The sequence below is a fragment of the Meleagris gallopavo genome, chromosome 2 (assembly GCF_905368555.1).
Source record: "Meleagris gallopavo chromosome 2, MGAL_WU_HG_1.1, whole genome shotgun sequence".
In the NCBI taxonomy this organism is placed as follows: Eukaryota; Metazoa; Chordata; class Aves; order Galliformes; family Phasianidae; genus Meleagris; species Meleagris gallopavo.
Genome location: NC_139405.1, coordinates 32,911,425 through 32,938,835, shown reverse-complemented (window position 1 = coordinate 32,938,835; position 27,411 = coordinate 32,911,425). Strand labels below are relative to the sequence as shown.

At 43.6% G+C, this 27,411-nt stretch overlaps 2 protein-coding genes and 1 long non-coding RNA gene across 9 annotated transcripts in view; 2 read left to right on the top strand and 1 right to left on the bottom strand.

Annotated features, from left to right (window-relative positions):
* Positions 1 to 2,336: 2,336 nt before the first annotated feature.
* QPCT (glutaminyl-peptide cyclotransferase) lies at positions 2,337 to 19,414 on the bottom strand. Of its 4 annotated transcripts, none has more exons than XM_085219577.1 (8): positions 17,177 to 19,414; positions 14,897 to 15,683; positions 11,271 to 11,417; positions 8,893 to 9,174; positions 6,238 to 6,414; positions 5,280 to 5,379; positions 4,700 to 4,816; positions 2,337 to 2,696 (listed from the first exon to the last, which is right to left on the bottom strand). In XM_085219577.1, the coding sequence occupies exons 2-8, from the start codon at positions 15,230 to 15,232 to the stop codon at positions 2,551 to 2,553; spliced, it is 1,305 nt and encodes a 434-aa protein (XP_085075703.1). In that variant the 5' UTR covers positions 15,233 to 15,683; positions 17,177 to 19,414; the 3' UTR covers positions 2,337 to 2,550. The 4 variants fall into 4 exon arrangements, with proteins under 4 accessions (XP_085075703.1, XP_085075701.1, XP_085075702.1 ...); XM_085219575.1 differs by lacking the exon at positions 17,177 to 19,414 and adding an exon at positions 13,518 to 13,649 and having other exon boundaries at positions 14,897 to 15,232; XM_085219576.1 differs by lacking the exon at positions 2,337 to 2,696 and adding an exon at positions 2,703 to 4,602.
* Positions 12,453 to 14,898, top strand: LOC146544931 (uncharacterized). Its single transcript, XR_014882122.1, has 3 exons — positions 12,453 to 13,561; positions 14,066 to 14,227; positions 14,612 to 14,898. It is a non-coding gene; the product is annotated as an uncharacterized LOC146544931 (long non-coding RNA).
* A 407-nt stretch (positions 19,415 to 19,821) lies between the features above and the next one.
* PRKD3 (protein kinase D3) overlaps positions 19,822 to 27,411 on the top strand; it is a 44,720-nt gene continuing 37,130 nt past the window's right edge. Inside the window, exons 1-2 of one of the 4 annotated variants that reach the window (XM_085219567.1) lie at positions 19,822 to 19,944; positions 23,442 to 24,487. In XM_085219567.1, coding sequence (XP_085075693.1) covers positions 24,197 to 24,487 — 291 coding nt within the window. In that variant the 5' untranslated portion in view covers positions 19,822 to 19,944; positions 23,442 to 24,196. Of the gene's footprint in view, positions 19,945 to 20,011; positions 20,123 to 20,265; positions 20,473 to 23,441; positions 24,488 to 27,411 lie in introns of those variants that run through there. The other 3 variants (XM_085219566.1, XM_085219565.1, XM_085219568.1) reach the window with 3 other exon arrangements.

The window sequence follows — 27,411 nt, the reverse complement described above, 5'->3', positions numbered from 1 at the left end:
CCATCCAGGGAAATGAACTTCAACATAAAGCTGGGCTCTGAATTCTAAACTGATTACCTGTACCGCACTGCCAGTCCTGGTCTTGTCACTTGTATTTTCCCTGGCATTTTACCAGACTCAAACTGGTACAGACTGTCTCCTACCTGCTTGTTCTGCTTTGGCTTAGAAGCAGTGAGGACCCATCTTGTATCATGTCTTTACTGACAGTTTTGGGGGCTTTAGATCCATAGGCACATGGCTACTGGGCTGATGTACATTTTCCATCAGCAGTTTTCAAATGAATGACAGGTCATTTAAGTTGCCAGGATGTTTAAGATGCCCTCCTCTTCTAAAAACGATAGCTGTGTGCCTCCTGAAGGAAACTCTTTCTGGGCCTCACATGCAGTTAGAGAGGAAAGAAAATCATCCCTCTTTGTGTTGAGAACCGCTGAATCTTACTACAGCAACCTCTGTGTCGTTTCTTTGTACCAACTGAACTTAAGAAAATGGCACACTCAAGGACAATTGCTTTAAACTGCATAATTAAAATGCTGTTTCAACTCCCTGTAATAGGTTTAAAAAAAAAAAACAAACAAACCCAAAAAACCCAAAAAACTAGGCTTTCTCCATTTACAACAACCCTCTGGTCCCATGTTTCGTATTGAGGCCTGTTTAGGTTAACCTTCACATTCTTGAGGAACCAGAGTAGCAGTGTGCATTGCACATGCCTCGTGAATTTTTCGAAGCATTAAGTATCTAAGAACACAAACTCTTGTCTCAGTTTTCTGTATATAGCTGTGCTGTTCTCTGTTTTGGTAACTTACACTGCTCAGTGTATTCCAGTTATGGAAGATGGCTATTTGTACTCTTACCGCTGGGGGCTGAAGTCGAGGAGAATATGATTATAAATATATCAAGTAGCTTTGATGTAGTCATGAATGTGCAGTTAGATTTATTTGAAAAGAAACACATCTGACCCATAGAACTTTGTGTTCTACTTCAGAATTTTCATACGCAGAAGAAACATTTCTCATGAACAGTAAAATGATGGGAAACTTTTTTTTTTGTTCTATCTTAAGTGCCAAAGACAGATCAACTTTCATTTTCAGGCTGCTGTGTAATGGTAACTTTTGACAAACTTGCATTGTTGTAAATACAAGTTTCTATTGAAACTTTAAAATATGTTTGTAAATATTCTGCTTAGATTCAGAAATCTTTCGTTTAGGAAAATGGTAAAATACTAAAACAAGCCATGTCTGGTGTGCTTGTAGCTTCACAGCTTATTTATTTCCTTTTCTAAATTTCTATGTCCAGTATAGAACTTTCTAATGATGGAAGTTCAAAACAGGCAAATACTGACTTCATCTTCTACTAACTTAATTAATCAATTATTATTATATTGTTTTATTTTGTTTTTCAGATGTTCTCATCATCTTTTCCCCACAGGAAACCATAATCCTGTATGTAGCTTTTGGATACTGCTGTTCTGGCTTCTTCTGTTAACTGATGTCTTTGCAGGTAGATTTGTGCTGCCATAGTGCTACACTAAATGTATTGAACAATTCCAGTAAGAAATGTACAAGTGCAGGGTTGTCAGAATGGTGAGAATCTTCTTCTGATAGAGGTTCCTGGCTTTTTGATGTCGTCTTCTCACTCCTGCACTTAGTTCAGGCTTTATAGATAGCACATTGCTTTTAAAAGGATACCTACGTAAAACTGCAGCTTTTAAAATGATCACGTTCATAGTATGGCTACTCCTGATGTAATCTGTGCTACAAAGTTTTCCTATTACTTTGGATCAAATTGTGAATGATTCTGAGGTGCACAAACACTGTGTTTGGTCATTGCTCCCACACAGCGCCTGTTCTGTGTGCAGCTGAAGCACAGTGGAAGTCCCCACAGCCCTTACCACTGCTCTCACTCCCCACCAGCTTCTCCATCAAAAAGTATCCAGAAACAACTGGGAGAAAATTGATTTTTGTGCTATGTTCTTGTTTCCTGGTGGCCCTGCAGCCTCTCCCTTAAGGGAAGGAGAGAAGAGAAGAGAGAGTAACAAATCCCTATTGTGTGTCAGGAGTTCTTGCAGCTGATTTCATGATCATGTGATTTGGTTCAGCCCAGAGCAAAGTTTGTTTTAATGTGATTTTTGCCTTTTTTGGTAATGTGTTAAAAAAATTTCCACTGCTGAAGGCTGCTGAAATTGGTAACACCTTATAAAAAAAATATTTGAGCTGACCACATCTGAAGACATCCCCTACTGGGATCCTAATGTGTGACATAAAAACGGTGATAACAGTGTGGGAAAACTCTGGAATTTTATTTTGGTCTATTCAGAGGTAAGACATTGAAAGATCAAATTATTTCTGAGCTGAAACTAATTTTTATTTAATGCCATCTTTTATTTCTTTATATGGAACATTGAGCTGGGAACAACAGAACCAGTAATCAGTGTAACAAGAGCTATCACCGTATTTTGCTTGGCTTCAGTGCACTCTGATGTAATTAAATAACAGAAGTGAAGGTGAGCAAACAACACTTAAAATGAAATAAGATTTGCAGCCAACATTTCTGTCACAGGTTTAGATATTCCAGTACGAACACCTGGAGGATTTTGCTGAGGTTCTCAATAGTGGTTTGGTCAAGGTTTTCTTCAGTGTCCTCCATAGTGTGCCATACTTCAGGAAAAGGGGATGGGATCAGATGTAGGACTGGAACCCCTATGAGGAACAAAGTGAAATTTGGAAACAAATTTGGAAACTGTGAAGTAAGTTGATACATCACTGCTTATTGACAGTCAGATAACTACTCAATTCACTTTCTAGAGGAGTGTATACCACTGCAGTCCTACAATCTTTTTTTTTTTTTTTGAATGTCTGTGGCTACAACCCATCCATTTCACTATTTGCTTCCTAAAATCAATACCCTCCTTCAAGCACTTTATTTTTTAAAGTACCTACAGCTAGTAGTTGTACTCAACTACTGCCCCCTTTGTTTTTTCTGGATTCCATGCATTGTAGTGGTTCAAGTTGTGTTTAGGAACTAGTGAAGGGTAGAGAAACCACTGCAGCTCCCAATTACTATGTTCTTATGCCACTATTAGGATTCAGCACTTTTTTTTGAAGTAGTTTCTAGTCCTCTCCTTAAGTGGTAAATTAGAATGCCTGTATTTTTCTCTCAGAAAACAGAACCATTGTTATCCTCAGATAAAAGGATTTACACTCTTAAGGGACTTCTTTACTCGGTGTGTGTGTGTGTGTGTGTATCGATAGATATGAACCACTAGTATGTTGATATATGATGCAGCTTCTAGATAAAAGAACTTAACTCAGCTGTTTTCAGCTGTTTCCTGATCTTTCTTTCAGGACGGTGGTGGAGCATTGTTTTTCTCCAGCATCTTTCCTGTTTTGCTGCTTTTCCTCATTTTTCAGCCAGCTACCACAAAGAGGAATCTTTATTTTCACTGGGTGCTGTTTATGTCATTAGAAAAGGTTTTGAGGTGTAGTCCCTGACCAGTTTCTCCCGTGTGGATTTTCTTATGTCCCTGGATATGTATGTGGTAGCTGCATGTATTTTATTGGAGCTGAGTCTTGCCTTGCAGAAATGAAGGACGCATGGAGCCGAAAATCCATTGAACAAGAGACTGTAAGTGCAGCTCAGTTAAAGGAGTGCTCACTTAGAAGTGCAGAGGTATGACTGCACTCGTCTGCTTGCAGAGCTGTGTACTGATTCAGCATTACTCAGTAGTTGTAGATCACACGCAGACGTAAACATAAGATCTGGATATGGAAGTACTCCCTTATTTCCTATGCAGATTTCCTAAGTAGCGGCTTTGAATTTGTATTACTTTCCTTTTGACCTTCTCTAGCAATGCAACTATTGTAGTCCTTGTTGTATAGTGGCTAGCTTCAACTAGAAGAATGTGCTATAATTTGCTATTCTGTGGCTCACCTTTGTTTAGAAGGTGCTGTACTTGAACATCAAATCCACATCTTGCACTTGGGCAAGAGCTTTAATCAGCAACCTGTAGCTGTGCAAGTTGGGTAGCACTAATGTAACCACTTTCCCTTTCTTTGGCTGCTTCCCAAAAGAAAAGAATGAACATGGAGCCAGTGGTGTAGGTGTCTGCTGGGAGAGATCTTGGGTGGGGAAAATTTCATGTATGCACTTAATGCACATCAGGCATATTGTGTCCTTTGCTATTCTGATTACTATATACACCTTTCCCATCTCTGCTCTAGTAAATGAGAGTCTAACTTGAATATTTTAGCTTTTGCAGGAGTTAGTGCCTTCAAACTTCAACAGGTAATTGTGAGCATGACTGTAAGTTTGCCAAAAGGTCTTCAGAGACTTTTGTGATCTTTGCAAATGCAGCCCTTTTGTGTGTCTTGCTGCTTCTAGAAATAGTAAGCAGCAGGCTGGTGCGGTGTGTAGAGATAGCCCATTGGGTCAGTTACTCATCTTTGCGGAACACTGTAGTGCTGGCAGAAATTTCCATTATTTCTGTGCCGTTGGAGCTGTGCACATACAAAATGATGGTAAGGATGGTTCTATCTCTGCTTTTCCTCTGTTTTTCAAAGCTATGACTCAGCCTGTGTAACATTGGAGTTTGAAGCCTCAAATAAGCTGGAAAAAAACAAGTTCATATGCATCTGTTTATTTACTAAATGGAGCTTTTGTTACTAAACTTGTATTTTAAAAGCAGTATTAGAATTGCCAGTACCTCTCAATAGAAATGGAACGTGGTCATCCTCAACCAAGCCTCGATGTACATTATTCTGGAAATACTGTGTTTCATCAAGGTGATTCTTCAACAGATTCATACCATGTAGCTTCTGCTCTGTAATTCACGACGGAAGTGACTGTTACAGCTTTTGGGCAATATGAGGCATGTTAGCACAAATAAATTTTTCCTCTCTTGTGGAAGCTTTTTCCATTAAGCAACAAAAAGAAGCTGGTGACTGTCTTTTGCATTTGTTTAGTACTTAGAAGACCCCAAGGCTGATGCTGTTACCACTGATTTACAGAAATGAGAACTAAAACACAGAAGTGAAGCAGAGCTCAAGAGTCACAAAGTGGCCACCAGAGTCATGTTTTCCAAGTGTCTGTGAATCATAGTTATTTTATTAATTAAACCAGTATGAAGATATCAATATTGAAGATGCACCAAATTTAACTTTTGCATTATTAAATATTAGAACTGTAAACCAGAAAAGTAATCTAAAGATCTGATTTACATGGCTTTCTCCTTTGAAAACTATATCCTAAATCTTTAAATTAAGAGCCCATGCCCCTCTCCTTACCAATTGCTTGAAGCCTCTGAAACCATCGGCTAGTGTTTGGAAAATAATTGGGAAAGACGGGGTTTGGTGCGCCAATTAAATCCAGTAGTACCAGCAGATCCTACAGAAGAAAGAATCTTTAGCAGAGTATTCTTAAAGTTACCCACCATCACCAGCAGCAGCAATGAAACCTCTTGGTTCCTGTGCAGATCATGACTGGGTCACTGACAGCTCCTGACAAAGATCTGGCTTTTCTACCACAGTACCTGAGAAGAACGCATTAGCAGAACCCTACTCAGACCCAATCTTGCCCATCTTGCTGCCTTTCCAAGAAGGAGGGACAGACTGTTTGTCCAGTCCTCTTTCTGAAAAAGGCTGTGTTACTTTGCTTACAGTCTGTGTTACATCCCTTTAAAAGAATATGTTACGTGGGGAGAAAAAAGAGAAAATTACTTCTTCCCTGTAGAATAGTGTCTGTCAAGGGAAAGACATTGTATGAGTCACAAGATGGAGTGACAGAAGGACTGACTGAGCAGTGAATTGGGAAACCAGAAGGGAGGAGATGACAAAATGTTTGTAGGAATCAAAGGGCAACCCAGAGAGCTTGCTATAACTCAGATGTCTGACACCAAGGCTGAGCTGGGGGGCTTTTTTTTTTTTTCTTCAAAGAATCTTATTAGTTCTTTGCTCTTTACTGATCATGTTAAAGAATCTCTATTGAAGGAGGTAGGTGCCCTAGTTTATATTGTAGTAAATTTGAATATTGCATTTTTTTTCTACAAATTCACATACTTGCATTGAGTTTTGTGCTGGTCCACCTGAAAAGCTCTTGCCAGCTCTGTATTTTAGCGTGTCTAAATTTTTCACAAGCTTGCCTCAGTTAGTTTAGGTGAGGTTCTTGGCTTCTTGGGTATTTGGCCTAATTGATTTTAAACAATTGCAGCTTGCTATTACTCATTATGGAGGTGAATACACTTACCATCCCCTGGAGTTGATTTGTGGTGGTTGAACCCGGTGGATGTGGAGTAGATACCATTTTTTGAGCCAAATGTTGAGACCCATAGAGGGAATCAGAAGGGGACCACCGGACAAAAGCTTCTTCTCCATCAAAAAAGATAAGCTGAAGTGAAAGGTCTGGTCTTGATGTTGAGCTTGTCTGTTGGAAGAAGTAAAAGGTGACAGAACTGATTCTGACCAGAGCATTGTGTAAAGAAAGAATACTGCAGTCAGATAAGCCCCTTTGGTATGGGTGTATCTTCAGGGTACTGTATACAAGCCTTCCTATGGCCATTAATCTCAAACATGTCATGGTGACATAGTGATCAATTATTATTACTTATTAATCTAGCACGATGACACATCCCCCACCCTGGCATGATTTTTGGTTCTGGGTGAAAGTTTTCTTTTTGGCTTCAGTGGATGTGAGCTGAGTATTTTGAGAAAGGTCTACAAAACCAGGTAGCCAGGACATTGTTTCGAGCGGCAGAGGAGACACGTCAGCAACAGCATCTGAGGTGAGTGCTAATACTGTGACAGTGCCCCAAAGGGAATAGTATTCCTGCTACAGTTCTGCAGTGGAGATGAATTATGAAAGGTTTATGGTTCGTTGAGGAACAAAGAGCAGTCAGTCATGAGAATAATAATTTCTTCTTCTTCAGGGATACTTGCAGTCATTCAGGTAAGTTTACCCTGAAACCAAAGAGAGGAATAGATACACTCCTCCTCTTTGGCCACCAACAATATCACAACAGTGAAACTGTTGAGAATATATACATGATTATTGTATTTAAGGTCACAAAGGAGACATCTGTGTGAAATTCCTTCTCAAGGCAGAAGGAGCCTTCTTTTTTTTTTTCTGTTTACTAACTGAAGACTTGTTTGCTCTGGCAGCGCTTCCTAATAACTTACAGCATGGTTAAACCCAGCTCAGCTCCGCTATATGGAAACTGTGATGTTGGCAGTTGCTGTGAATATTTTAACCCCTCTATGAATATTTTTTTCTTCAAATGGGATTGCATGATGTGGTTAAAAAGGTGGGGTCACTGGCAGCAGTCACGTCCTGTATGGGCCACAATTCCCAACTGGCTGGAGCTGATCCAATGCAAACAATAGAGGAAAACCTCTATAAAATGTTGCTCATGTAGGCAAGATGATTATTGATTATGCCCACAGCAATGTATGGATTTTTCTAATGGCACTGCCTTGCTGCCCTTTGTCCTTCACATGGAACAGACCTCTTCTGATAGCAGTTGTTTTCATTACATTTTGGAGGAAACGGCATTAACACAATCTGAATTCTAGAAAGCAGTATTTGCCATTATTATTAGTGCTTAACGTGTTCCTAGATCTGGATAATGTAAAGAGATCTCGTTGCCCTTTTAATTTGAAAACTTACTCTTGTATAACTGAAGAAACGTCAAGATAAAGATCACAGTTTCAAGTATAAATAGATTTGGCTGAAAGCATACCAAAGTCTGCTATGCTGCTGTGAGCAGAGCAAAAAGGTTACTGCTAATGGATTAAGCAGATGGGTCCCAAAGTACATTTTGTTAATGGGCTGTACGAGTGATGGTCTGTGCAAAGTAATTGGATTGCTTTTCTGTCAAATGCCGTCACCTTAATGAAAACTTAATCAAGAAATAATGCATTACCTGCCAAAAAAATAAAATAAAAAAATTCCAATCTTTAAATCGGCATACTGGTTGTTCCTAAGTAACAGGCAGGCTTATTCTAAATGAAGCTTGTAAATGGAGTCTGCACGTGTCCTTCATTTTTGTAGCTAAAACCCATGGCATATCCTTAGTCTTTCAATTTTTAAATCTTCTAATGTCAGAAGGCGCCAAATCAGTTCTGGAGACAACTGCAAACAGCTGATCTCAATACCCGAACTGAGTGCGTTCCACTAGTTAGCAAAACGTTTGAGGAAGCTTCCTGTGGAAATCTGTTGGTGTTTGGCGAGCGTTCTGTCAATAGTAAATACCGAGCCAGTAGATGGCACTCGTAAGTCTGTGAAATAGCTCCGAGAGATTTTTGTGCCCAGCAGTGGCAGTGCTGGGAAGCAAATTTTCCTGTGGTCAGAGACTGATAATGTGATCGTGTTACTTGTCTGCATTCCTCCACTCAGATTGCTGTCGTTCATCTAACGAATAAACGATTCAAACTGATAAAGGAAAACAGGAAGAAAATGTTGAAGTTGTTATGGGCTGGAGGCATGTGACAGTGTAACTCCTCCACAGCAATCAGTTCAGCTGTCTCCCAGTACATCAGGGAGACTTAAAAAATGCATCATTCAGAAAGAAACATAGTGCTTTACTTAATAGGGTAGGAATGGCTGGATAGGATTCTGTATAACAAAGAATTATATCTCATTAAGTCTATTAAGTGTGTTCTCCATGTGTAAATTGCTTTAATGTAGTGTATAAAGATACTCACACTTTGCATGTGAGCTTGTAATGTTATCGTGTACTAAAGCACACGTGTACAGGTCTCTGTTCAGTTCCTCTGGAATATGATGGGAATTTTCCTATAGGCGCAGTGACCAAAGAATCAGACACAGACCAAAAGGGAGAGCATGGAAATACCCTCAGGTCTATTGCTATTGCAAAACCATACGAGAAAGAACCAAGCCAACTACCTGGATGGACTGAAGCTTGTTGTCCAGGGCACGTGCCAGCTCCAGCATCATGGCACAGGGCACAGCTGAGTCGGTTGCTCCCACAAACACTCTTCCATGCCACTGTGGGCCAAAGAATTTTGAGTCGTAGTGACAAGCAAGGACCAGGTGGCGCTTTGCAGAGGGGTTGAGAGTGCTGATGATATTTGAAAATGTTTGATACCCATAGGGTGTGTACTTCTGAAAGGTATCTTCTTCAATTTCCCAACCAGCTTGGAGTCTTTGAAGGCGCTGCTTGATGTGCTGCAATTAAATATATACGTGTGTATATATACCAGATCAATATTGCTGAAGAAAAGATACTGCAGACAAATTATCAGTAGCTAATTAGCAATAGTGGCACCGAAGCTTATTTCTGGTGTTTTTAATAGATTACTCTTATAGCAAAAATTATTATAATAATGCCACTGTGTAAAATAAGCATCATCCTCACTGCTTTAGCCTACCCTCTGACTGGCTCACTCACTTTTCGTCTCTCCGTTTTGTCCCTTGCAGTTGGAGTCTTGAGATAGCTTAGAGCCCATCAATGTGATGTGTTGAGGTGTTGACCTCTAAAGTCTCTAAGCCAGACTTTTCCAGGAGTAATTAGGATTGATACAATGTTCAAATATAAACTCAGTTGTGTCCTTAGGTGTCAAAACTGGCTGCAGAGAACTTGCAGCTATTTTGGCAATTGCTATGTATAGTATCTGTAAGCAAAATATTGGGGTTTTTTAAAAATGTTGGTATTTTTACCTTCTAAGAGAAATTTGCCTTTCAAGTGGCATAAGTTGCTTGCGAGGCTATAAAAAGCAGTCTGATGCCTGTCAAACAGAACAAACGAAGCATTTCAGAATGTCTTAAAAATGAGACCCTTCATAAAAATTGATACAGCGAACCTAAGTAAGAGATGATTCATTTTTAGGTAGCTTCATGTTAAAGAGAATAAATCTAACTACCCAGACTGTACTTAGTACAGAATTCTGACTGACTCTTATTAGAGGGCCATCTCTGAGCAACTGATTTTTTTATGTGTCCCTAGAGTGCTTCTTCAAGGCAGATTCCTCTCTTTCTAAATAAACATTAGCAAAAGCCTCTAAGGGAAATAAGAAAATAGGCTTTGAGGGCTTATCCTGCTCTCAGTGAAGTCAGTGAGAATGCTGCCATAAATTCTGTGTTAGAAGAAACTTCCATTTTGCTTGTGGTCACCTTCTGGAAGCTTTTATGGCATCATATGGCCTACCCACCATCTGCAGGACTACATCAACAGAGCAAAGGACTTCTGTTAAAGATTAAGAGGAGTATGTAAGCCTGGATGAAGTTCCCAGAGTGCACTATCTGTAAGTGGAACTGCCCTCTCTCTTCCAAGAGTCTGATGCTTTTCCCTGTCTTGGGAGGATTTTTTTTCTTCCCTGGGAGTCTACTGCAATATATGCTGTTACCTTGTAACAAAATGATCCTTTTTTTTGAATGTAATTTGTGGTTTTCTATTCCAGGCTGTCCTGTTGTTTGTTTGTTTTTCTTACTTTTTCCCTTTTAGTTGGCTTTCTTCTAGTGTATGACTAAGGAAACCACAAAACTAAATGTATAGAAACAACCAGTATAAAAAAGCTGCATTTTCCTCACCTACCATTTGTAGAGTGGCAAATAAGCTTATTGTAGATAGGGGTATCTTGGAGCTGTTGAGTTGCTTCCTAAAAGGTAGATGATGGTTCTTGAGATGTTGCAAATACCTTCTAAGTAAACTGGGCCATGCCAGTGCTTCAGCCTCTGGGCTGGCTGATATAAGTAGGAGTGAGTGTGGCACACAGCCTTGGAGATGCCTGCTCTGTGAGAGCCTACTCGTGCTGAATCCTTGTGGCTGAAGCACAGCATGCTGGAGCTCTCACCAGCCTGGGGCCAAGTACGATGTGGCTGTGTTAGCCCAGCACTATCTTGCTGCTGTGCTGCCTATCTAGGCTGCCCACTGCGTGGACCTCTCTGATTCTTCCAAGGCTCACCTGGATGGATGAATCAACTCTAACAGGACCTCTCCAGGACAAAGAGTGGGGATGTGTAGGATTCCAGGTGTTTGAACCACCAAAATCCTGCTCGTGTGAGGAAATGGACAAGCACTGTGTTATACTTCAATCACCAGACTTGGGGTCAACTTCTTAGTTTGAAACCTGAAGTTAATCTTTCCTCTTGCCATGCAGCCCTGGGAAGTAATGCTAGCTGAAGTGCAGCCCGTGTTTTGTAGGCTCTGCATGGTCTGCACCAACACAACGATCAGGTTCATCTGTATGAGGGGAACTTGTCCCTTTGTGGTCCCTAACAGGCTTTACCGGTGTGCTTAGAGGTTTGCAGTACTGTTTCCTTACCTGTCTTACGGCGTGATTTCCTGGTGACCCTGGGTATCTTTCTATCAGGATGGGGCGCAAATCATTCTCCCACATTTCAGAAACATCTGTTTTTTCTGCAACATTTTGGATAGCATCAGGATGTAAAATACTTGGTTGATGAGAATACTGGAGAGAAAAAGGAAAGATTGCTGCAACTGTTACTGAAATTTTTTAACCATAGTCTTCAGAATTATGGTAAATGATGTTTCAGTATATGGGGCTATTTTGGTTTACTGACAGTTATTTTAAGAAAAAGGTTTTCTGACAAAAATTTAGAAAAAGACACTTTTAGGTTCTGTGGCTTTTCTAGCACTGAGTTCCATGTAAAATAAACTAATACTAAGAACATGGGAGAGATGTTTACCTACTAACCAAACTCTGCCTTTTATTGGGTTCTCTTTTCTGATATCTTAATTATATGTATTCTACAGTCATGTCCTCAACAGTGCCTCCTTTGAGTAAAGATTTCTTTGTGACAAACCCCACAAGCCTTATTTTGGCAGCAATAATATTTAGCTTTATGGTCTATGCACATTACAGGGCACAGCACTGCGAACAAATGCATCAGCCAGCTCAGTCCTAGAAGACTGGTGCTATCATGGCTCTACCCGCAGGGGTGGAGTTGGTGTGACTGCACGGTGCAGTGTAGCGCTTTCAGAGTGTGCTCAGGTCCATATCAGTGTTGTTAGCCTTGAGTTAACCTCAGAAGTGGCAACTTCTCTCTTGTGATGACAGCCAGCAATGTTAGCTACTTCCCAAGTCCTGTTCTCTTGCTTAGGGATGAATCTTTGGCACTATTTGAAATGCCCTAGTATACCTGTCGCATCTCTGTGGGGCTGGCAAATCCATCAGGGATGAGCCTTATGATGTCTTGGAGCAACAGCTGAATGCCAGGCGGGAAATCCGAGGACATCTCAAGTGCTCTTTGGGCACCACGTTTGAACCTACTCAGATTCCAGCGGTTGTCTTCTCAGGAACTGCCTGAGCCACTCTTGGTTTTATAGATAAACATGATTGGTACTATCATAGGATATTTGTATCCTACCCATTCTGTATTTCTGTCACAGGGAATTCCTTCTGGTCCCTTCTCCCATTGATATACCTTGCTGTATTCGCTCATGCTTTGCTCAGAACTGCCATACAGGGTTGATGAAACTTGCCATTCTTCAGTCTGCCCTGTGTACCTCATCCTTTTTTCAGAAAATGAAAGACAGAGAAACAGGAGCAGGAGAGAACCACAGTTTATAGTGCAGGAGAATGGTATTTTCTATTTTATTCTTTTCCTGTCTTACAAATGCTTAACTGTGGAGTTGCTTTTGGGCTGCTGGTGTATTGAGCTGATATCTTATTAGATGCATTTAATCTCACTTCAACACTGAATGTGTTAACAAAAAAATTTAAAAATCATTCTTTCTTCCCTGCTTCCTCACATGCATTGTTTAATCTCTGTCTAAAATGACTGCAGAAAATCATTCCTTACCTGGTCAGCAAGCATGCTGACCTTGGGACCTTCTGCAGTTCCTGTAATTACCTTTTATTTTAGTTACCCTGATAGACAAATATGGTTTTAAAAAAAAAAAAGGCTGTCTCACAACTTGTCACCTTTCTTCCTTCGTTAGTTTGTGTTGAGCAAAGCAGATACCAGCACAGATGTTTTCTGGACTTGACTATACATTAACCATTTAATTCTCCTCATTCCAATTTCCCAGCTGTTATTTGTGTGAGGACCATTCAACATACATAGAAAAGGTAAAGACGAAAGAAATGTCAGAACTGATATGCTTAGGAGGAAAGAGGGGATGTAGAACTGCATGCTTCAGGAGTGGGAAGGACATCTGAAGAAGTGAAAGGCTCGGTGAGGATGCTGAATAGCAGCAGAGCTTCTCTGGTAACTGGGGTCATGGAAACACTTTTGCAAATAAATGTTTTTGTTATAGTACAAATGTGTGAAAATGCTTCAGAAGAAAGGAATACATTCTCACTCATAATGGTGAAAATATGTTCAAATCTAGGAAGTGAAAGGAGTTACAAAGGCATTCGTGAAGTAAAAGAAGAATGGAGCAAAGTGTGCCGGTGGCTCATTCCTTGGGATTGCTCAGTCTGTTTGCTGCAGGGTGGCAGCAGAGCAGTGTGTTCATGGCAGGGCTGCCATTGAGCCATCTGCACTAAGCTGTACAAATGGCAGCTTCTACCAGCAGCCTGTACTTATCCTGCTGATTTGAGTACCTTCCGGCTCAGTGCCAATGGAAGCTTTCTTCTTCTGAGGGCTGGTAAGTTTAGGAGCTGGTTCCTCCTCCCTGTGTGAGCAGGAGGGAGTGGGCTGTGCACTCCTGAGTCCAGCTTTTGGCTCATGCTTTCCTTCAGGGGAGAAAGAGCAGAAGGGATGAGAATCTGATGAGAAAGAGGAAGTGGTTCCTGGTGGGTGCCTGCTGGGGCCGAGGAGTTTGAGTGCCGTGGTTCTGTGGTTAGTGGGGTTACATCATGAGGAAGAAGCTCAGAGGATTGGAGTGAGATGAGGTGCAGTGTGTGTCACTGTACAGAGGGGGATGCAAAGGGTGCACTGGGCTGCACAGCTGTCTGCTCACTGCCACAGCTGAAGGTCTGCCTCACACAGTCTTAAATGCATTCTTACGTAGGTACTCTAGCACCTAGTTTAGGAATGTAGATTCTTAATATGTGACAGATGTATATATACGTATAACTATGTATATAAATATATAGACAGAGAGATGACAGGAGTAGAACAGAATGACAACATTTCTCCTGATTTCCAGAATTAAAACCCACAACTTCTGTTGAATGGGCAGTAAATGATATCAAGAGGAAAGTGAACAAGGACTGAATGGGAGTGACTGAGAATGCGTGAAGGTTGTCCTGGCTCCGGCTGAGGGCTGCAGAGAGCAGTGCATGGGGTCAGCGGAGCTCCGTGGTTCCAGGTGAGCATCTACAGCCACCCAGCAGCGGGGACTAAAGGAATATGATTCTGTGATTTTTATCATTTTCCTTTTTGAAATCCGTGAATGCTTTAATTCAGTGAAAGTCACTGTTCTGCGATCAGCTGTGTTCCATGTGATTTGGTTCATTAAGAAGCTACGCTGGCATTTCGTAATCAGCCACTGAGAGCTGCACAGAGAAACAGAGGCTTTACCACGTTGTTTCCTTAAGCATTACCTCAAGAATATATATTTTTTTCTGCAACTTCACACAGCGTTTTAAATGAAGAAGAATACAGCGTGGCCCCTAGACGACGCTAAAATACTGCATGCTTTCAACATCCCTGTGTAGTTGCCATCATCTCAACGCCATCCTCTTTCTCCTAGCTCAACGTGAATTCCCTCGGGAAGAGCTGCTCGTTGTCTCCATAGCGGCGTTAAGTCTGACGGGGCTTCAGGAGCGCAGCCGCTGGCTGCAGCCCCTACCAGGCGCCGAGCTGCTCCCGCCCCGCCTAGCCGTCGGCACCCGGAGCGGGGGCAGCCATCACCCCTCACCTGCGCCCACCCCGCCCGTCCCGTCTCAGCGCAGCGCCCCCGGCAGCGGGCCGAGCGACAAAGGACAGACCCGTGAGGCAGCGGAAGACCACGGCGGCCCGGCCCGGCCCGACCCACCTTCTGCAGAGTCCATCCCGCGTCGCTTTCCCGCCCCTGCGCCGGGAGCAGGCAGGCGGCGGCGGCGGCGAGGCAGAGCGCCCCAGCCAGCCCCGCCATCCCCAGCTCTGCTGCGGGGAGGCAGCGCCGGAGGCTGGGCGGGAAAGAAAGAGGGAGGGAGGGAGGCGGCCGCGGCGGCATCGGACTCCTCCCGGCCGCGGCCCCGCCGGGAGGCTCGGAAGGGTCGGGCTGGTCTGGGCTCTGAGCGGCCTGACCTAGCTGTAGGTGTCCCTGTTTGCTGTGGGAGAGCTGGACCAGGCGACCTTTAAGGGGCCCATCTGATTCAAACGGTTCCATGATTCTGTGAAAATACGTGCTGAAGTGAAATGTTGTAGCAGGTCAATTAAAATGATGAAAACAAGCAGGCAAGCTTCTCGGCACGAGAGTCCTTTAGGTCAGGCGGTATCACTGTCCTTGGTCTGCGCTTTTGTACAAAACATCTGACCTTTGCGTTGCAGAAATTCCACAAAGTCTCCAGTTATTACATTATTCTTAATGCTCAGGCAAACCTCAGAGGACATTCAGGTTGGCTACCAGGGAAAGGTTCTTCACCAGAAGGTGGGCAGGCATTGGCACAGGCTCCCCAGGATGGTGGGCATGGCCCCAATCCTGTGGGAGTACAAGGACTCTCTGCACAACGCTCAGTTCTATGGGCTCCTTTTTAGCTGGTTCTGTGTGCAGCCAGGAGTTGGACTCGATGATTCTTATGGGTCCCTTCCAACTCAGGACATTCTATGATTCTATGCAACTGAAAGGAAAAAAGGTTAAAATGAAGGCAGAAATAAAGGAGGGAGAGGATCCTCTTGCTGCTCTCCAGCCTCATTCTGAGACACCACGTTCTGAAAGCACAACATGGCAAGTATTCAAAGCGCCTGTGAGGCTAATAGCAGAGAAGCAGAGCCATTTGTCCATTTGCAGATCTTTGAATCAGATCCACAGATTTCCTAGAAAAGCTGGTGGCTCTGCTGCACAGTGGACAGATGGGCTCTCTGCAGCTGACATTCTTACTGCTGAGTCAGCGCCCTTATAAGTGGATACCAAGAATGTGGCTGTAACCAAGATTTCATAGATGGGGAAATAACAAATTAGTGTATAGGAATGCCATTTTCCCCACAAAATTCCATACCTCATCTTTATTAGTAAATCATTCCAAATGTAAAACCAAGCCACCACAGCGTAGGAAGAAATGGGCAATGATTTGATCACCAAGAAAGAGCAGCATGGACTACAAAGAGTGGCAGCAGCCTCACACAAAAGCCCACCAACCTAAGTGACAGCGATCTGAGGGAGGTTCAGGTTGGGTATCAGGAAAAATTTCTTCTCTGAAAGAGTGGTCAGGTGCTGGAATGTGCTCCCAGGGAGGTGGTGGACTCACCGTCCCTGGAGGTGTCCAAGGAACGTTTAGATGTGGTGCTAAGGGATGGGGCTTAGTGGGGAAATATTGGTGGTAGTTTCATAAGGGGGTCAAACAGGATATTCTTAGGCTTCTTTTCCTCCTCCCCCCCTACTCCAATCGTTCAAACAGTCCTGTGCTCACCACTGGTAGGAACAGAGGCATATGTGTAACTGCAACAGCAGTGGGGGAGACGGAGGGAAGCAGCAGCCCTTCCTATGCTTTCAGAGCAGCTCTACAAAGAGTGACATGAGGAGAATTTGTACCAAAGTATTTAGGCAGGGGGCATGGGATGGTGGCATTTGGGAAACTGGTTTTTGTTAAAATATGAGTGGAATTGTTTGAGGTCATTGATCTGGATGTCTCAGCCCAGAAGCTGAGAAGGAATGGGGACAGTACTCAGTGATTCTGCTGCCAGTTCACCAAAATACATCCTGTTAGCACTTCCGAAGACCTCTCTGCCCTCTCATTCGATTCTCCAAAGTTTCCCATCTAACAGTACATAGAAGACTAAGGAAACAAAGAGCAATAACAAATAACAACATAGCATAAATCAGAGCAGGTCACAACTCTGCAAAGAGAATTATGTAACTAGTTTAGAAAATAGTTAAAAAGAAGTTAAACAAACAAACAATCAAACAAATGTAATTAACATTTGTTTTCCAGCGATCTGTAAAGGAGAAATGTGTTGTTTAGTCCTACTCCGTACTACCAAATTGGTAAGGTGTCAGTGGTTAGCTGCTCTTTTATCTTATTCATTTGGTTTATTAACTTGAAATTCAAATAGATGTAGCTAGGTACCAATTAGAGAATATATATGTATATATAGGAAGAAAAACAAGCATTACCTGTGAAAACACAATCTGTGCGCTGCTTCTTTCCTGTGCCCAGGCTGATGTGACAGTGCCATCTGCTGAGATCCAGGAGCACAGCTGGCAGTATGAATAGAGCCTGCGCTTTCTGATGCTCGGCTCTTGCAGCTAATAGGCAAGGAGAGGAGATTCGATGTCCCTCATAGTGCTTTCAGTCCAGCTAATATTTAGTGCTCGAAGTAGGTTGTGTGGGCTGAGATTTCCAGGCAGCCTAACCAGTGGGGGATCAGCACAAGCTGCAGCAAAGGGCGGTGTTGCCGGTGTCACAAGGAGCCCAAAGGCCTGGGGACATCCTAAGAGCCTGAGCTGTTGTGATGATCGAAGGCATGATTCCATGTTTTTGAAGCCTGTACTGAACTTTTCACTGTTTCTCTGGAGGTGGATTTTAGGACACAGTTCAGCTGAGGGCTCAAACTGAGACGATGAGGTAATTCAGAGGCACATCCACATTTCAGGATTTTATCCAAACCAAACGTGAGCCCCTAATTCTTTTTTAGTTCTCCTATAACAGAGGATTAGGGGGGAAAGAGACCGTAAACTGCAACAGCAATTAAAGATACAGGGTGTGGGGTGGGGGTGAGAGGTGGTGGGGGGAAGAACAGCTCTTTCTGCAGGCATTTCTGGTAGCTCTTGTGGATCTCGCACAGGCACATTTGCTATGCAAGCTCAGTGTCAAAAGTAGTGAAAAATAATCATGGCACTATAGGCTTATGGAATTTCTCAGACAAATGGTCCAGTCAGCTATCCTAGGACATTGCCTTCTTTGTAACCAAGACAGATGATACGCAAACGTTCCACACATCAGATTGGTGGACAGAAATGAATACATTCAGTTTCCATTTGCTGACACAGTGCTATAGAAGTAATCTCAAACTGGGATAAAAAGGATGTGTTTTCAGAGTTAAAAATCAGTTTGTTCCAAATGCAGCTTTTCTACATTACAGACAGTGACCCGTATAGAATGAAAAGATGGGGTTTGAAAAAGTAAATAAATACAGTATAAGTTACCCGTATTTCCTGTCATCTTGCACCTAGAGGAGATAACAATTACCAAAGCAAAGAGCAGCTGGGTTCAGTAGAGAAAGCTCTCCGCAGCGAGAATGAGCTGTGAGACTGATGTGGGCTCTGAAAGAGATGAAGGACTTCAATGAATTCCACAGGAAATCACTAATTACGAGAGTCACAAACATTTCAAAACATAACAGTTGTGTCAGTTGGCACAGCCAGGGCTGGTGCTGCTGTAATGCTGCGCTGCGTGAGCACACAGACTCCATTGGGCATATGCACAGCTGTATGTGCTTCTCTATATATAGCTGCTGACATGCAGAGCTGCTTTCAGACGTGTTTTGCTCAGAGATCTTTGCAAACTGAACATTTTTGGATGCTTAGGAGTATTCATTTAGCAGAAAGTACCGCTGCATGAATACTTAGAACTGTTTGCTTTGTTTTGATGGATGCTTTCCCGTGTTCTATAATAAATCAATTTCAACTAATCCATCTTCTGTTCTCATTTCTGTAAAAGCAGATATTATGGCTTAGGGCAGCAAATTGAATGGCTCCAGCCTGGTCGGATGATACAAAGCTGAGCTTCTCCGCAAAGAAGTATAATCTCTGCACAGTGACTGTGGTAATAATTCCTAACGTCCATCTGGCAGTGTCCATAAATGGCCGTTGTGGGGCTGTTACTCAGATTGCAAGAAGCTTTAAGCGCTGTGCAGTGTGACTCCTTGCTGTGCTACACATAGGAACTCAAGGTGGTGGGGGTGAGCTCTGTTTGTAGTGCTGGTGCGTGGGAGTCCCAGTTCAGGAGGAAAAGGGAAATGAGGATTGCTCAGTTATCTGGTGCAGAACTTTGGCGAGAACATCCTCTATTCATGGAATAGCCTCCATTAAAAAGTCCCAGGGTGTTTTTTAGCATTTGAAACCAGTTAAAAGCAGAATGGGCGCTTAGCTGCTACAGTTTGGGTTAAAAGTAGTTCCAGATTTCAGTGAGAGGCTTCAGGCTAATTTTTTATCAAGTGAACTCTCTCCAGTGGGAACGTAGGCCGAATCAGCTGCACTGAGTGAAGTAAGCAGAAAGCCTCTGCTGAGCTGCAGCGAGTCTTGGGTCAGGCCCCAGGAGCATAAGATGAAGGAAATGAAAAATGTTCGTTACAAACAGCACAAGTGACAAAGCACTAATCAGCTTCTTCATCTTCTGCACGCCGAGCAGAGAGCTAGAGTTCTATCAAGTTCTGTTAGCAGCTTCCCTGCCACGCATGCATCATTTAAACTTCGACAAATGACGATGATAGTGGATATTGTGTTAAGAGCTGTACACAGAAATGCAATCAAAGCTAGAAGGGAGATGATGGGTTGTCTCTTGCAGGAAGCTTCGGGGCTGGAGCACAGTTTTGATTTGTAACCAGTTTCACACAGCATTTGCTCCAGATACATGCACTGGCGATGCAGCACTACTAACACAGAGCAGGAATACAGCATTTGGGTGAAGGATTCGGACGGCTGAGGCACGGCGGCAGGCCCGGCCACTCGCTGAGGCGAGGCAGCAGCTCCCAACCGGGAGCGCGGAGAGCGGTGAGCGGCCTCACCCTCTCGGAGCCGCCAGGTCAGCGCGGCGGCGGCGAGGCCGGCGCGATCCGGTGACACACTCGGTCAAGCATTTCCTGTGCGGAGCCGAAGGGCCGCGTCCGAGGCCGCGGAGACATCGCGGCGGCGCTGCGCCGCGTCACCCGCCGCCCGGAAAGGTGAACCGAAAGCGGCGCGGATGGAGGGCCGGGGGAGGGCGGGGGGTGGGGGGCGGACCGCGGGAGGGAGGCGCGGGGCGCAGTTCGAGCTGCGGCGGGAGGAGCCGTGAGAACGCCACGGGGGCCGGACGGCGCGGGGCCGTACTCCGGCACGGCGGGAGCCGAGGGAGCTGCGGAGGTGAGGCGAGGCGACGCGAGGCACAGGCTGCGGGTGGCGAGCCGTCCCGTTAGCGACTCCGGGCTGCCACCGCCACGGGCGAGGAAAGTAACGGAAACTCCGTCGGACAGGAGCGCGCACGCGCCGTCTCGCCGGCTGCGCCCCGCCGTCGGGGGGCGCGCCGGGGGCTGTAGTTCGCCTCCGCGCGGCGCCCCGGACTGCGGCGGGGTGGCGGGACTACAGCTCCCGGCAGCCCCCGCGCCGCAGCCCGGCCCGGGCGGCTCTGGTGCGTGCGGGGAGCCGCGGGGCTGTGCGGCGGGGGAGATGCGCGCGGGGCGGCTGCGGCCCTCGGGCGGGCGGCGGCGCGGCAGGTGAGGGCGGGGGGCGCGAGGCGCCGGGAGTAGCGGACGGGCAGGGAGCCGGGAGCGGGGCCGCCGTGCCGGGGAAGGGCGGAGGCGGACTCGGAAAGTTCCTGTCGCCGCGGGAGCGGCGCCGCCGCCGGCACGGCCCTGCCCTGCCCGGGGGCTGCGTGCGGCCCCAGCCGGGACGGCGCTGCGTGCGGGGCCGAGGCCGCATCATCTCCGAGCGGCGGATCGCGCGGCACCCTGTCGGTGCGCTGCGGAACGCGTCTGCGTTCGCGTCCCGGAGCGGCTTCGCGCTTCGCTTCTACCGAGCGGGCAGCGCCCGTGGGGTTTCCTTCCTTAGAAGGATCCATCCCGTCCTGTGCGGTAGCGGAATGAGCTCCGTGATAGGCTTAGTGCGAGTGTGCGCCGTCTGGAAGGGCTGTGTGCGTGCAAATGCATCGCGCTTGTGGTAAATATAGGTAGCGTTCCAGTGAGGCAGGTATAGCTGAGCTTTGGCTGCGTGATTGCACTGATTTCCCAGAGCAGACCCTCTCACGTCATACAGCTTTCCCGTTTCCTATGGTGTTGGTTAGGTATTGCTCGTTTTCGGTTCTACCCCTAAGGCTTAGTGTTTTTTGTCTTTGGTGTCTGTGAATGCAAAAGTAAGTCATCTTCAAGCAAAACTGAAGGCTTGTGAAGCTGCTTTGTTGAGAAAAGCACCTCGGTATTACAACTGCTGCCCTTATTCTCTTCCTGTTTATGTCCTTCGTGGGTACCCTAGTTAGCGTGCTCCTTAGGGCAGAAGTGGCCCTTTCAGGTGTCTTTGCCAACAGTCCAGCAGCTCCTGGGTGTTTGTAGGTCTTACTTTGTAGATGCCTGTGCTGGAAATCCAAAAGGTAACAGTTTATTCTCTCTTCTGTAGCCCCATTAGGAATTTTGATCGACGTTTCCTTCCAGTACAGCAGTTCATATAGCCCTGCTTCTTTATGCACCTATTAGAACGCATTGGCAGTAAGTCGTTGAGCTGTTATGTTGGTGAATAAGAGGAGTGTATTATCTGCTGAATGAAGTCCTTTACCAGTTATCAGCCATAGCTCTAGTGAGAATAGAGCCACAGAATAGTTTTGAGTAGGAAGGAGCCTCACGGCCCACCCAGCTCCACCCCCAAGCCATGGGCAGGGCTGTTCCCCACCAGCTCAGCTGCCCAAGGCCCCATCCAACCCAGCCTTGAACACTTCCAGGGATGGGGTACCCACAGCTTCTCTCAGCAGCAGTGCCAGTACCTCTCCAATCTCTAAGTAAATAATTTCCGTCTGACATCTAATTATTAAATCTCCCATCATCTAGTTTAAAACCATTCCTTCTCATCCCATCACTATCACCCTGTGTAAAATGTTGATTTTCTTTCTGTGATAGTTTATACTGCATGTGATAAACTGGCACTCCTATTCAAAAATTTCATTTAATTCTAGTAAAAACGTCTCTGATTTATTTATTTTTGTTAATTATTTTTTGTACTTAAGGGAATGAAAAATATCTAAGCTTACTAATTTTTGAGTCCCGTATGGTTCTGTGCTTCTTTTAAAAACTGAGTGCTACATAATATCTATGTATTTGGACCATATACAGATAATTTTTTCCCTTGAAGACATTGCCTGGGCAATCTGAGGCTGTTTATTTTCAAGCATCTTGGATGCATTTGGCTAGGATCAAGTTAATAAGCGTGAATCACAGTCCTGGTTAATTAACCTGTTTTGACTCAACTCTGCAAAAATAAGTGAGAACAGAGAGTAGTAGTGACCTCGCACTAAAGGGTAAATATGATGGTTAAACAGTTGATCCTATAGCTAAAAATCAATGCACTGCCAAATGTATTAAAGTGCAAATGTGACTCACTTCATTCTGTAATATGGGAGATCTGCTTGGGTCCAGATAAGGTTGCATGCAGATGTTTTAGCATTTGACTTGCCGGTGCTCAAAGTGCTGAATCAGATGGTACAGCATCTTGTAGCAAGTAGTGGTGTCTGTGGTCATGAAAAATCACAGAAATCCAGGATTCAGTCATGAAGTGATTGGTTTTAAAGTTTGTGGCAGAATTCCATTGTAGTCAGACATAATTACATTAAGTCTTATTTTTCAAATGAACTGATGTTCTATTGTGTGCTATGCAAATTCTCCTGTAGTTAGAGTTTGTGCTCCTGCTCCTGTTTTCAAGCTGTTTTCAATAGAAGTATTAGAATGTATCCTGAGTACATTCTACATACAGGTTTTCTGAGCCTTGGCATTGTGTTTTTTGGATGTTTCTGTGCATTTAACAAATTTGCTTTCTTACCTACCAGCAGCTCTGCATATGCCTACAGAGCAGAGCTGTGGTTTACTCCCCCCCCCTTCTTTTTTTATTTAATTCTTTTCTGCTCTGCTAAGTTTCGGTACCTGAAGGAGCCTACAAGAAAGCTGGGGAGGGACTTTTTATAAGGGCATGTAGTGATAGGGCAAGGGGAAATGGCTTTAAGCTGGAAGAGGGTAGTTTTAGACTAGATATTAGAAATAAATTCTTTACTGTGAGAGTGATGAGACACTGGAACAGGTTGCCCAGAGAGGTTGTGGATGTCCCCTTCCTGGAAGCATTCAAAACCAGGAAGCATTCAAGATGGGGCACTGAGCAACCTGGACTAGAGGGAGGTGTCCCTGCCTATAGCAGGGGGCTGGAACTAAGTGATTATAAAAGTCCCGTCCACCCCAAACCATTCTATGGTTCTAAATTGCTGTTAATTAAAAGATGTGGTGATGTATTGGGCAGCATGAAGTCTGGTTTGTTTTGTGTTTCACACAGTATAAAGAGACTTGATTTCAAGTTTTAAGGAGAAAATGTTACGTGTTTACCCTGTACTTGAGCAAATGGAACTGGTGATTCTTCTGCTTGAAAGCAGAGTTGAGTTAATGGCAAAGCAACTTCCTGCATTTCATGTGAAATAACTGTATCTTTTTCCCTACAGGCAGAGTACAACGTTTCAAAATGCTGGAGGTTATCTGGGTGAATTTAGAGATTACATTTAATGTGTTTGTGTCTTCAGAAATTCTGCTCCTGCATTTCATGAGCTAAAATATTTTATAAAGATGAAGTTGGATACCTTTGCTGATCTCCGAGTTGACCACGTCCTGTGAATTCAGACATCTTCTGAAGAAGGAGGAGATTCATCAGACACGTGGACTTCTGTTGTTGCCTAAGGATACCCTTCTTTTTTTTTTTTTTTCATTCTGAAAGACTATCTGCATGAAGATGGATTTGCATTTAGCATACAGGCTGTGGGGTTAGTTGAGAGAGGACGCTGTTAATGAATGACCAACATTTATTTCCATCTGCGTTTCCAGCTTTTTTTTTTATTATTTTTTTTTTATTTTTAACACAAAAATGAAGGACAAGTATAAAACAACAGAGCTGGTGTATTTCTCTGAGGCCTTTATGTAAGCCCTTTTTGTCTGGACCCGGTGCTAAAGGAAAGCAGTCTGCTTTCGATCAGCTGATTGTGGCTGATCTGTGGAAAGAGAACCTTTAAATTGAAGCAACTTCCAGCTTCTGGCTTGCACATAATGAAAGGGAAGATGAACAAGTTTTACTGGTCAGGAGCATTTTACTGAACGAAGAAAGGGAAAGTTAGATTATCCTTGTTTTAATTTCAAACCAAGAACTGACCACATTTTTCTTAGAATTTGACTACTAGGGAGATCTCGACGGTTTAAATCAAGTCAGATGTCAGCAAACGACTCTTCTCCCCCATCCTTACAGAAGTTTTCCCCGCCCACGTGTCATGCTGCTGCACCACAAACCCCAAGTTTGTCTTCGAGTCCCCTGTCAGGACTCTCCAGCCGCCTCTCCAATGGCAGTTTCAGCACGCAGAGCCTCACCAACTCCCGGGGCTCCATGCATGGGGTCTCGTTCCTTCTGCAGATTGGTCTCACGCGGGAGACTGTCACCATTGAAGCTCAGGACCTGTCCCTCTCTGCTGTTAAAGACCTCGTGTGCTCTATAGTTTACCAGAAGGTATGATATAACAGCACCACATTCTGTTGATGGCAATGGTTGTTTTCTAACAAACTGTTAAGAATATCAGTGTGAAATGCACGGCGAGTCTGATACAAAGATCTCTGGTAGATGTTTGCAGTTGCACACAAAGAGATTTAGCTGACTCCCAGGATAGAAGCTTTCAATTTAAACAGAGTAAACCTTTCTGTTGCATTCTTGCTTGTGAAATCCAATAAAAGAAGTGTAGTGTAAACTCCTTTCAAGGATTAGTTTTCACAGTGTGGTGAATGTGTTTTTTGCTTTCAGTGACTGTCATCAGAGTTTCACTAACTCTGTCATCAGGTTTTTACTAAAGTTTGTCTTTCCTCCTCCTGTTATGAGGCATTCTTGGTACAGTATAGCCAGCTGTAATCAGAGGACCAATTGTGGCTACAGAAATACACTGTGAGCCTGCAGACCTGCGTGATGCTAGCTTTTGTTGTTGTTGTTTCTAGTTAGTAATTAAAAAAACAAACAACCACAAAAAAAAACCAACAACAAACAAAAAAACCCACTCGACAGCTCACATTGCCCTGGCATCATTCTTCCTTATACCAAATGCATGCTCTACTCTTTTATGAGAAGTCTGTTAGCATAATGCCTATTAAGAGATGGTTGACCAAAAAAAAAAAAAGAAAGAAAGAAATCTTACCATACTTTTGAAATATTGGCCAGGCTGTTGCAAAATTCTGGCTCTCTGAGAATGAAGTAACGTTGATCTCATTTTGTATGCAAGTTTTATTCTTATTTATGTTAGGCAGGTTAGATACTACTAACCAACTTGAGAAACAGTTAACATTGTTTCATGCAATTAATTATGAAATAACTGCTTTTGTCCCTAAAGGAAGTTGAGGATACGTTATTTTGTTGGAAATTGCTTTCTCCACGTCTTTCATTGTAATGGTTGGCATCTTTTGTTGATTAGTCTTATTAGCCAGTTGTTTTTCCATTAATAATTTGAGAGAAACTGAATGCAAATATTATATGAACTCTTGTTTGCATTTACTTGCATATCTTTTTCCCCATCTCACAACCCATTGCATCTTCCAAATGTTTACAAATTAGTTGGCAGGCAAGTTGATTTCATAATAATTTTATGGCTTACCACAATGTGCTTCATCATGTTAGTGCCTTTCTAAACAGACAAGTTATGTGGGTCAACTTTTTTTTTCCTTCTTTATTTTTTTTTCCCCCTGTGCTGTGTGCGTTAGGTGCGATTTTTGCAGCCATTTTAGGGCCTTTTTCTTTCTGTGTAACTCCTTCTTGTGTGTGCATATATCCTGTCTTTTCTCTTGAAGAAAGATGAAAACAAATATATTCACACTTACTTTTCCTTTCTGTTCTCTAGCTCAATTTCTTGTTATGGCTTAAGGAGCTTATTACATGCTGAGCCTAATCTACTGCAAAACTGGTAAAGATTTGGGGATCAGAGTTTGCCTTTTCCCACCTGGCTTTGTTTCAGTGCATGCTCTGCAGCTGATGCTACCAGTACTCAATGAGTGCCTGCTTGCAAACAGCAAACTCATCGGGAAATGTACAGTGGATTCATCTTTCGTGAGTCGTTCTGCACCCAATGCACAAGTGGCAATATCCTCCCTCCACCCTCTGTCTGCCAGTAATATGTCCTGCCTGCATTTTATTCATAGATCTGGTGGCTGTTGCAAGCATATTGAATGTGTTAGTGCTAATATATAAATCCCTGATTTGTGTAAAAAGTTGTAAACAGTGTTCTTCTGCTGTGCATATGGCTGTCTGTTTTTTTCCAGTTGCAGACATGAAGCTATTGGGCATGCCTTTGAAATTCAGTGGTGTTAAAGCTGCCTTTTGCTTTGGCATTCTGCAGCTAGCTCATACTGTCTTTTCTTGACCAATTCCTGGTTATCAGCTTTAGGATATTGTAGTTTGTTCTTGTGATAATTCTGCAGTTAGCCTGCTATTTACTGCTGCACTTCTTTAATGAAAAAGGAGAGAGATCTTTTATATTTGGAATTGTTCGTAGCTTGTCTTCTTATTTGAATGGTATTTTACTCTACTAGGATTAAACAGAAGTTTCCTTACTCGTTTAAATCATATCTCAGAATCATACTTCTCTGCCTATCTTGAACAAAACTTATTTGAGGGAGCAGTTTGGTTAGGAACTAAGCACTGTATTTACCTAATTCATTTTCACAGTGTTTTGTGTCTTGCCAGTCTTTCTGTGTTGGTGATGATCAGTTGTCCTTCCTGTTTCAGATGCTGCCGTTTTGTGCAGCTTGTTCAGTGTTTGCAGAAGGGAGCTTAAAAGTAGCATCAGCAGAACTGAAACTAAAGAAGCAGCAGGCATGTATTTGCAGGAGACAGTGATGAGCAATGCAAAGATTTGATGTGTCTCACAGCTCTGTTAAATATGGCCTAAACATCAGGAGAAGAGCAAAACTGCTTTTTCAAGTTGAATTTGAGGATTGCTAAGTTAATGGTGTTGCATATTGGAATGCTTAAAAGAAGTCCTCAGCACTTTAAACACGATAGGAATGCTTCAGAAGGTTATTGATCGTAGTCTTAATCCATGTTTTCTGTTCATTCCTTACGTAGATTGCTGTATATTGAAGTACCAGACATACAGTTTGTCAGGGAGAGTCTGAAGAAGAACCAAAGCAAGAACAGATGAGAATAGAAAGTGTGTTTAAAAGCTGTCTGTAGAAGAAGTCGTAGATGGGCAGAATGTGTCCTTGCACTGTGATAAAGTGTTGCAGAGACAAGTTCTCAATCTTGTGTTTAAACACTGCTTGTTCCGGATATGAAGAAGCAGAGCATGCTGCTTGCTAGTCTAAAACTAGAAGCTTACATGTGGTGATGCACCGCTGTCTGCGAGCTGAGAATTATGTAAGACAGCATATGGTGTTGCAAGTGCTTTATTTCAGCTT